The sequence below is a fragment of the Nothoprocta perdicaria genome, unplaced genomic scaffold, assembly GCF_003342845.1.
Source record: "Nothoprocta perdicaria isolate Ctin4 unplaced genomic scaffold, notPer1 scaffold_121, whole genome shotgun sequence".
In the NCBI taxonomy this organism is placed as follows: Eukaryota; Metazoa; Chordata; class Aves; order Tinamiformes; family Tinamidae; genus Nothoprocta; species Nothoprocta perdicaria.
Genome location: NW_020454328.1, coordinates 1,207,536 through 1,218,179, shown reverse-complemented (window position 1 = coordinate 1,218,179; position 10,644 = coordinate 1,207,536). Strand labels below are relative to the sequence as shown.

Genomic DNA, 10,644 nt, shown 5'->3' with positions numbered 1-10,644 from the left:
CCCCCACTGCTGTGGGGCCCCTTCCTTGCCTCTCCKCAGACCCTCCTCATCCCTCCTGGATCAGGCTCGTTCCCCCCTGCACGGTTCTCATCCCTTTGGGCCGGGTTCTTTCCGTGCTAAGCGGGCGCCTTGCCTGTGTGAGACACCCCCGTCCTTTCCAGGCCGCTGTTGCTCTGGATAGGGATCCCTTGGAGAGCTGTTCCTGGGGTGGTTCCCCTCTAGGACTGGRGCTTCCTCCCCAAAGCACCCCGGGGTGCTCAGGGACCCTGATTCGGGCTGTCGTGGTCCAGCCTGGGGCGGCTCTTGCTTCTCTCCTCCGAGTCGCTTCCCTCTTCCACCTTCTCCACGTCCTTCCCTCTCTTCCCAAGCATTGAAGGTACCCAACACCACTTGGGATCCCTTCCCTTCCTCCCTGGAAGGTCCCGTTGTGGATTATGTCTGCATCTTACCTCCATCCTAAACCATAAGAAGCTTTTTTTGTCCCTATCAGTCTAGCCTCCGACCTTAGGTTTTGGCCACCAGAACTTGGGCCGGCAGCACCTCCACAATCTGTGACCTTCCTCTTAGGAGGGAGCTGGGAACAGCTCCCTTGGAAATGCCTGGGAAAGGCTCAGCTCTTACCCGCCTCCCGTGGAGGCTGCTGAGGCCCTCGTGGTGTCTTCCTCTGGAAACTTCTCCGCCTTATCTGATGGCAGGCAGAGATCCCGTGTGGATGGGGCGGACAGGGTCACTGCTGCTGTCTCCTGCCCATGGATGCTGGATGCTCTCTGGGAAGACTGTTCAGGTGGTCACAAAATGCTTGTCCCTTCCTAGATGGGGAYGCTTCCAGGCCTCAAAGACAGCTATTCCTCCAGGGAAGGGAAGGAGAGTTTCCTGGAAAGTGAAGGCAACTTGAGCTTATTTTTTCTATTTATACATAAGCAATGTTTTCCCTAGAAATAGAATTTTATTTCTAGTTTACCTGGCAGTGGAGAGAAACCTTCCAAACGTGGCTCAACGCAGCATTGTCTTCCTGCCTTAAAGGACATGCAGTTTATGCTGCTCGGGGCCTTGGCGAGAGGCAGAGTAATGAATTTATTCAGATTGGATCATTTGCAGCGGTGCTGTTAGGAGCCCTACAGAAGCAGCAAAATTATTGGGTTTCCTCTTGATTTTCACGGCGTCCTGGGGCCGGTTGCTGCTCCGTGGCAGGTAGCTCCGCTTTGCTGTAGCTGTCTTGCTTAGAAACTTAACTTGCTTAGAAACCTTCCGGGGCTTGTTTAATATTTGGTTTCTGGACCATAGTTTTTCAAGGAGGGGAGGCCGTGGGGCCCGTCCCAGGGATCCCTGTTCGGGCCGAGGAGGAAACCCCGGTATCAGCACAACCACGAGGCCGAGCCGGCAAGATTCCGTCCAAAATCCTTGMAGTTGAGACAAACTTTTTTTCCTGGACAAACCACACAACCATTTTATGCAATCCACCATCTCTGTTGACCGAAGAAATTCCCCCGGGTCCGTTAAGTGAGTCTGGCAGCGGTTCGGCCCTGCCTTGTGTTTAAACAAGCTTGTTAGCAGCTGCTGCGGATACAGCCTAGGCCGGGTCTGGAGAGCATCAGGAGCAGCAATGGGAGCGCACCGGGAATGGGAACTGGCTCCAGAAGACCAGGCCTAAGGTGCTCTGTTTAAATGATGCGTTGGGCCCTCGTGGTCCCCAGCCTCTCAACCCAATGAATGGGCATCGGGGTGGATTGTGGCTGCTGAAAGCGGGGCCAAATGCCGGAGGTTTTGGTCYGTCGGATAAATTTTGAGCCTGGAAAACACAGAGCGGAGAGGAGACTGGTGCAGGTGGGAGAGGGAAGGGAGTCTCGGCGGTTGGCGCTTGTTCTGCACGCGGCCGGCACTGGGAAATCCGCGGAGACGGTTCCCTGGGAAGCTCCGCGCGCCGCCGTTGTCATGGCGCTGCCCAGGAGGCTCCGGCCGCTCCGCGGAGGCCATTCCCGCTCCCGGGGGAGACTCGCGGCAGCCGTGGAGGGGGAAGGCGGCGGCGGGGCAGCCCCGTGGCACCGGCTGCGAGGAGGGGAACGGCCCCCGCGGCTGCGGTGGTTGGAGGCTCTGGGCCGCCCCCGTTAAGCTCCTGCGGTGACGCTTCTCTAGGCGGCCGTTCAAAGACCCTCGTAGCTCTGGGGACTTTGGTGGGAAAGGGGTCGGGATAAACATCCGTTGCTGATGGAATGGGCAGCTCCGCGGGGCTCGTCTGGAGCGGCCGCTCTGCCGCGGGCCGCAGGCAGCGGCGGAAGCGCCAGCCCGTCTCCCAGGACCTCCAGGAGCGCTGCCAGCCCGTACAAAACCCGCCGGGTTAGCATTCAGCTCRCCCAGCACCATTGGGATGTGCAGCACGCTTCTCCATCCACCGCGGCGTCGCGTGCGGTGCTGCCACGTTGAACGTCGCYGGGGCAGCCGCTGCCACGCAGCGAACACCGAGGTCCTGTAAACRGGCGCGGGCGCGTGGGGAGCAGCCCGTGTTGGTCCTTTGCAGCGCTCGCTCCGTGCCCTGGCTCCCACCCGCCTCTGGAGAGCGCGGCCGCGGCGGGTGTTCGGGGTGCTGCTGCTGAGCCCTTGCATCCCAGCGCTCTCCGGAGAAATGGAGATTCCAGGAGGTCTTTTCCCTCTCTGAAGGTCGTGGGTAGTTGGACAAGGGAAGCTGGACTCCGGTTCCCGCTCCGCTGCAGACCTGCGCAGCCTTGGGCACGTCATTGAACCTCTGTTCCCTGTTTTTTGAACAGGGCAAGTGTGGGTGCTTGCAGGTGGCACAGGAGGATGGCTTTTAATTGCCCCAGGCCACACTCGTAAGGGATATATAGGATACGATCTATAGGATATATAGGGTTAGGGTTTGAGCAGCCCTCAAAGCGCTTTGGGCAGCCGTGAGCCCCTGGTCACTGGGGGATGCTGCTTCTCATAGGGCATCCTGGTGTCCCCGAGCGCTCGCAGGTTATTGACTACAAGATTCATGCATCCATAGCGTTGCATGGGGGGTTGTTAGCCTGGATACTGATTAATCATGCTCTAATTCATGGAAAACGGTGTCTTTTCGCAAGCCAACTAGTCTYTGCTTTCCGGCTCCACCGTTTGCTGTGCAGTGTTCAGCAGCTGCAAAGTTCTACTACAGATGTGGCTTGTCTCCACACTAAAGGCATTTTGCTATATGTCTTTCACCTGCTTCCCTGGAGAATTACGGAGTTTAACTAATGCTCACAAAGTGCCTCGAGATGCCTCTCTGATGGGCATTGAGAGGAACAAAGTATTTGTGTTTTCTCAAGCAGATTCTTCTTGTAAAGAATCCTGGAGAGGAGACTCGCACACTCCATCATCTGGATCTTGTTAGTAAACAAATAGCATTTTCCCATCAATTTACTAATGGTAATTGCCACTTTGAGGCTACAGTCAGGTTTTGAAACAAAATTATGTCTGGCCCATTCGTTCTAACAGCTGTCCCTAAATGACACAGAATATTGATGTCTTTTATTGGAGAGAAAAAAAAGGGGGAATTTGGCTTTGGTGGGAAAGGCAAATTACTAAGTAATAAACCCAGGATGGCACGGACTGGTGTTGCTGGAGAAATGCCGTGATGAGGAAAGGTGAGCACAGGAGGAGGAGGGAAGGGAGCCCTTTTCCTGCCCGCTGGGGCCGGGGCAGCCCGGCTGCTGCCCAGGGAGGGCAGGGGGATGCCCTGCATTTCGCTGCGAATCGCAGGCRCCGGTGGAAAGCAGAGTTTGTAGCCGTTGCTTTCAGGGTGACACCTGCTCAGGGGGTCTCCGTACTTTCTCTTCCCCYATCGGGCAGAAAACTCCTGGGGAAAAAAAGGCCAACAGGGCTGTGCGAAAGCACAGGCTTATTTTTAAAAGGGTTTAAGCCAGATTACATCTAAAAGGCTGTATGACTTGCATAAAAACAGCACCACGCTGGGTCTGGAGACACGTCCTTCATCCGAAGGGCTTGTGCTCTGGGTGCACGGAGTGTGGGCATGTCCCGGTCCCAGCACTCGGTGCAGCCGGGTCTGCTCCTCACGGTTGTTGTGYGTCTCCCTGAACCGGTCCAGGGCCCTATGACGATGGGCCGACGTGCGGCGACTCGGTGCAGAATTAGCAGGGTGGTGCAGAACTAGCTGKTTTTCCCCCTTCTCGCTGAGGGGAAGTCGCTGCATGGGGCTTTTTGGTGCAGAAGAACTGCGAGCTGGTCCCCAAGATGTGGGAGGCTGGCCTCTGTCCTTCACCCTGCTCTGCTGCAGCTCCAGGACKGGCTCTGTGCGGGATCAAGGGGATCCTGTGCAGGGTATATTGGCCTTCCTGTCCCGTTCTGATCCCAGCAGATGGGAGGCCTGTGACACGATTCATCCATGCAGTGTTCAGGCACAGGCCGTGGGTCCTGAGGCGCTTTCGGGGAGCACTTAAAGCTSCTCAGAGCCGCTGCAAAGTGAGCGCCGGGCAGGGCCCTACGGAGCCCCCCTCACCGAGCACCGGCCGGGTAACTTTCCCCTTATCTGTTGCGTGGGATGAGCGTCTCTGAAAATAGTCCTCTCTCTTCTTTGCAGCGTGTCTGCATCGCTGCTTGCAGCCTGACGTTTGTTAGTCTGGTCCAGCAACAGCAGGGAAAAGATGTGGAAAAATCCCCGCTGAGCAAAGGCATCCTGGAGCGGCTGCCGGCCTCCGCGCTCCTTGCGGAGCTGAGCTGGCCACGGATGCTGCTGTCCCTGTCACTCGCCGGTGCCTCCTCCGTGCTGGGAACGGGCAGCAGCTCCTGGGGCCGGGCTGTGTGTCCTGCTGCGTGCACGGAGCCGGGAAGCACAGCAATCCTGGGAATGGCGCTGCAGGCAGATGCAGCCCGGAGGGGTTTGTTTCCTATGGATGCTTTCGCTGCTGGGCACTGCAGCGTGAGGCTGCCTGGGCAGTAGCAGCAGAGCGTTGATTCTTTGGCGTCGCTGTGTTCCTGTGCTTGCCACACATGACTAAGGAGCAAAAACAATCTAGTGGAATGACTCATCCCGTTGGAGAAGGTGGGATAAGAGCAGTAAGAGACGGCAAGCACAGAGACAGCATCCACAGGGCAGCCACGCCGTCTTGCACRGAGGCTGCGTGCCTGTCTGCTCTGGCTGCTCACGTTGAAGGTTTCGGTCATCTGTGATTTGTAGCAGTGAGATCTGGTTATAAAGTTGGCTGACACAACATCCCTTAAATCAAGGAGAAGGCAAATTCTTTAAAAGATAAAATTATCCCTCGGCCTGTAGGTTTGCCTCAATTCTCAGCTGTTTCCTGGGTGATCAGGAAAGGGTGAACGAATGAAAGAGCTGAGGTTGGCTCCGGGAGAGCTCACACCATGGCTGAATGAGATGTTTCTGTGCCACTCGTAACCACAGTGCTCTCTTGATGGCTCTCAAAACCTCATGGGTTGTGTTGCTTCAGAAATGGCTTCTGGGGTATTTGGCGTGCCTGTAACTCCCTTGGCAGTAACAGCAGGTCAGGGAAACTCAGTTTTAAATTTCAGTTTCCTCTCTTTTTCAGATCAATGAACTCAGCAATGTTCCTGTTCCTGTCATGTTAATGCCCGATGACTTTAAAGCCTACAGTAAGATTAAGGTGGACAATCATCTATTCAACAAGTAAGTAGGTGTTTCCTAATTTGTTATTYATCCCTCTAAATTAAGCTCTTTCTGCTTTGGGGGGGCGGAAACTGCTGTGGTGAGGGCCTTTCTGTTTGTTTGTCTTTTCTTGTTAATATGTCCGAATATGAGGATCTGCCATGGTGAGACCCGTGCTCCAAACCTGCATCACGCCGAGGGTGATGCTGCCCTGTGCACATGGCCCTTTGGGAGTTGTGGGGAGCCACCCCCATATCCTTTCCCCAGAGATGGATTTGGGAAGCCTGTTTGCGCCTGGCACCAGGGGCTCTTCTGCAGCAAGGCTRCGTTCCTGCACGCCTGCAGTGCTCCCCGATTAATGCTTCATTTTTACCACGTTTTGCAGGCAGCGCTTTTCGAGAGTGGGAGTGTGATTCAAAAGTTTGCCTCTCTTCCCTGGCGCCTACGATTAGCAGTATCTGCTCTTCCTCTCCTCTCCTACATAGAYGTTAGTTTTCCGTGTGTCAGTGCAAAGGATTCCCATTGAGAACGAGCTGCAAAATTCCCCCAGGGAGTCCAGGCAGGCCCGTCTTCCCTGCTGCTTCTCGCAGGGCAGAGTAAGAGCTCCGGGAAGGAGCCAGTGGGACATCCCTTGGGCCAGGGAAGGCTGCGCCGTGCCCTGCGGAGCCTCATTCGCAGCCTGCAGGGCTCCCTCTGGAGAGGCTGGGACTGCTCTGGGATGTGTTGGAGCGGAGCCGATTCCCCCCACTCTGCTCTGTGTTCTGGGTGAGACAGCTTGTCTCGTGCTGACCTTTCTTTTGACGCACCCGTGATCTGGTCTGAAACCAGAGCCCTCCTTCCCTCCAGCTTTCCATCTTCAACAGCACCAGTGTGTTGCAGGGGGCAGCTGCGTTACTGAACGGAACAGAGTGAGAAAGGAGTGGGAAAGAGAAATTATTCTGTGAAATCTGTGCTTGTGACAGGGGAGATTTTTCTGTAAGATGGACATCCTTGTCCAGAGACCCTCGAAGCCAAAGGCTGGATTTGGAAATCCTTTCTGTGAATAGGTGGCTTCTGTGGCAGGCTGTCCTAGGGAGGGTAAATGTTTCCAGAGCTGGGCCCTTGTAGGGAGGAGGGGGCTTGGACATCCTGGGGGGGTAGCAGTGAAATGGGAGGAGAATTGACTTGGATTTCGCAAGCTGCTCCTTGCATGAGAATATCAGTCCTTTCTGCTTTGCCCTAGGGAAAACCTGCCAAGTCGCTTCAAATTTAAGGAGTACTGTCCGCTGGTCTTCCGAAACCTCCGGGAAAGATTCGGAATCGATGATCAGGACTACCAGGTACCTTTTCTCTCCGTGTCCTTCCAAACTCCTTTGCTTAAGACAGGGTGATAAAGCTGGGGGAGAAACAATGATGTGAATGCTCTTGTGYGAGCAGCTTCAGGGGCTCCTAATCCTGGTTTGAAAGGTTCTGCCGTAGCCCGACGGGCCCTCAGCAAAGGAGCAAGGCCGGCTATGCCCGGCCTCGAGCGATTGCAGAGTGAAAGGTGGTCCCTGCTCCAGAGAGCTCCCAGACTAGGCCTGAAATAAGAGGCAGCAGATGGTGCAGGCAGGCAGGGAGCTGGAGGATAACAATGATCTAGTACTGAACATCTGCAAGGGAAAGGAATCTGTTGTGGTTTTGATGCTGCTTTAACCACACGCCTTCCAAACATCGGTGCTGCTGAACTGGGTTTATCAAGGTGGTCGCTGCTTTGGGATGTGTCCCCAGAGGCTGCAAGATCAGACTTGCCTCARAGGGGAGAGGCTTTTCTTGTATTAATGCGATGTGGCTTGAATCCAGTGCAAAGGAGATGTCACAAGTCCTGCTGCCACAGCAGGGCTCCCCTCGGGCACGCGGCTTTCACTCCGGACCCCCGAGGAGATGCCAGCAGCAGGAGCAGCCTGGCAAGGGAGCACTTAAACAAGAGGCGAAAAACCAGCACTGAAAGAGGAGAATGGCTTTGATAGTGGTGCGACCTTTAGCAGGCCAAGTGTCAGGTAATTAAACCCAGTATCTCTGGCACTCGGCTGCAGTTGATAAAGGCGGGCAGGGCGCCAGCGCCGGCTGGCACAGAGCTCTGGCCAGCGGATCTCCAGCAGATCCGCTGGAAGTGGCCGGGAACCGACKGCGTTCGCGCTGCGAGGGGCAGGGGTGGCTCGAGGGGCTCCCCCTCTCCCTTCCCTACCTGTTTGTCCCGGCTGCCTGCTTTGCAGGGACAGAGGACAAGGGACGTGGCTATTCCTGGCAGTGCCCCCAGCTGCACGTGTGCGCCCTCACCCCTGTGTGTGTCCGTGCACCTCCCCAAGACTGACACAACTCTGTCTTTATCTCTAGATTATCGCCCGATCTCTTCCTGTTTCGGGGTCCATGTAATAAAGAGATCTGTTTTCCCCCTCCAGCTGCACGGCTCACTGCGCTGGTGAGAAACTGGATCTGCTTGATGCAGTTTCTGCTCTGCTGGGGCCAAACGTGCAGCACCTGCCCCCCGTGCTCTGCTCCCTCATGGCCACAGGGACGCACCCGGGGTCCCCCCGTGARAAGGCAGCTGCTCAGTTCCCGCTCTTCTCCAGCACGTTCCTGTTAGGTGATTAATTGGATTCCTGCCCTCCCGCCGYCAGGGCCGTTTGCTAGGCAGCGCTGGCGCCTCGCCAGGAGCCGCGGGACCGTCGCCTCCTGCTCCTGGCGGGATTTGGGCCAGGCTGCGAGCGGCTCCTGGGGAGGCTGCTCCGCCGGCAGAGCCCTGTCCCGGGCTGCCTGCACCGGGGAATCGCGCCGCCTGCTGCCTTCCGCCCTGCCTCCTGCACGTGGGAAATCCTCAGCTCCTAATCCTTGCTTTCTCTCGTGTCCATCTACGGTAGTATATTTTAGATTGATTTTTTTTTTCCCTACATTTTAAAAATTGATCAGAACCATGGAAACTAACACAGCGAGGTGCGTGCAGGTGTGTTGGTTCCCTCTTTCTTGGTCTTTCCTTTGTGTTGCTCCAAACGGGCACCTCTCCCATTTGTAGGGCAGGGCAGTGTGGCTGGTTAGAAGCGTCCACCTAGAGCAGAAAGCAGAAACATCCACTGAGCTGGATTCAGGTGGGGAAAACTCGATGGCTTGAGTGGGAGTTAAGCCAGGACGCTAAATTTAACACCCAGACTCCGGAGAAGGTGGGAGTGACAGGAAGGGAATGAAGTAAACTCAAGGGCTGTGAGTTTGGTAATGCCCATATGTGGTCACGATTTCTGCTTCCCATCTCCTCTCGAAGGAAAGCTCTGTGGTTTTGAGGTGATGGGTGTTTAAGCTGTGCAAGGCGGGCTCCTCTGCACATGAAAGCAACATTTTTCTGATTTTTGGGGTGGTTTTTCGCTGACGGCTTCTAAAGCCATTGGCAGGAGTAGAGGTTTTCCCCTGCTTCATTAAAATTTTAGAAGCTGTAAATGCTTCGTTCGGAAAGGAAACCTCCGGGCTCGCTTGCAGCGTGACAATGAATGGGCCCCGCTCGCCCGCGCGCTGCGTGCGTCTGCAGACCAGCAGGCTCCCTCTGCTGCCTGCTCTCCAGAGAGACACCAGCATCACCAAAACCGCCCTGGAAAAGGCAAGGTCCTGCAAAACGCAGCTACCTGCAGCCAAAAGCCGAGACGTCTGCATCATAGTTTCCAGAGCAAGCACCACCGAAGCGCTCGTGGTGAGGAAGTGCTGGGGAGMTGCTTCGATGGCTTCTGAGCACACCCTGGTCCCTGGGGTGCTGAGAAGCACTGGGGAAACGAGCAGGACACGGATGAGCTGGCCCATGGTTGATCCCTAAAGGTCCCTTCCAACCTGAAGGATCCTGTGATCTTGCAGTTGTGCTGCAAATACACGGAGAAGCCGCAGTGTTTCGTTGCTAAGGGTGGGTACAGCAATATAAAGACAGATGCTCTTGGTTCTCGGAAGAACAACCGATCTATTTATACTCGCTCATCTGTTTCGTCCAATTGTAAGAGTTTCAGAAGCTGAGGATGGCTTTTGGTTTCAATACAACCTGTAAAGAATTCCCCAACAAGAGTTTCCCCCCAAGACGGGGAATTCATTACAGGTTATCCTGAAACTAAAAGCTTTTTGACGGTTAATGCTACTTTTTGATGAAAAAGAAGTCAAGTCTTGTGCGTTTGTTTTATCTATTTGTTTTGTTCCGTGCATTTATTTATTTCCTTCGAAACTCCTTGGAAATATCATAGTTGTTCTTGGTTTCCCAGGAGAAACTCCTAAGACATCTTGCCTTCCTTCCTTGTCCTTCCTTGTCATCTTGACACCCACTAACAGACTGGTGAATTGCAGGGGTTAACCTTGGTGCTGAGCGCTCAGGGAAGGGTAGGTGGCTTGTGAAGGAGCTCTGCACCCTGGAAAGGAATTTTCCAATTTTCTCCCCTGGGGAAGTGGCAGTTCCTGCCTGTCTTGCCCACCTTTTGGTTCCCGTTGCCGCAGAACTCGGTGACGCGGAGCGCCCCGGTGAACAGCGACAGCCAGGGCCGGTGCGGCGCCCGCTTCCTCACCACCTACGACCGGAGGTTCGTCATCAAGGCGGTGTCGAGCGAGGACGTGGCGGAGATGCACAACATCTTAAAGAAGTACCACCAGGTACGGTGAGTGGGGAGCCCTGCGCGAGGGAGGCCTGCTGGGGGGCTGGAGCTTGCAGTCGCTGTGAGCACCTGGCGGAGCTTTAGAGCTTTGGCAGAGGGAAACGGTGTTCCCTGGCGCCCGGGAGCCAGCGAGGGTGCTGCTGGGTGCTGCTTCGCGGGGCCGAGCTCCTCTGGGGATCAGCCTGTTCCTTACGTGAGCGAATTACGGATCCCTGGTACCCGACAGTGATAAATGGGGTCCTCATCAGCACCCCTTGAATTAGACTTTCCAGAGGGACCCAGGAGAAGACGGCTGCGTTACTGGAAGGGAGGGAGGGAGGAGGGAAGGAAGGGGAAGGAAGGAAGGGGAAGGAAGGGGAGGGAAGGAAGGAAGGGGAAGGAAGGAAGGGAGGGAGGAAGGGG

General features: G+C 55.6%; 1 protein-coding gene across 1 annotated transcript in view; it reads left to right on the top strand.

Moving 5' to 3' along the window:
• The window catches only part of PIP4K2B (phosphatidylinositol-5-phosphate 4-kinase type 2 beta), a 17,089-nt gene that overhangs the window by 1,007 nt on the left and 5,438 nt on the right, over positions 1-10,644 (top strand). The window contains exons 2-4 of the mRNA XM_026054367.1: positions 5,538-5,635; positions 6,837-6,933; positions 10,088-10,240. Of these exons, the coding sequence (XP_025910152.1) occupies positions 5,538-5,635; positions 6,837-6,933; positions 10,088-10,240 (348 nt within the window). The remainder of the gene's footprint in view (positions 1-5,537; positions 5,636-6,836; positions 6,934-10,087; positions 10,241-10,644) is intronic.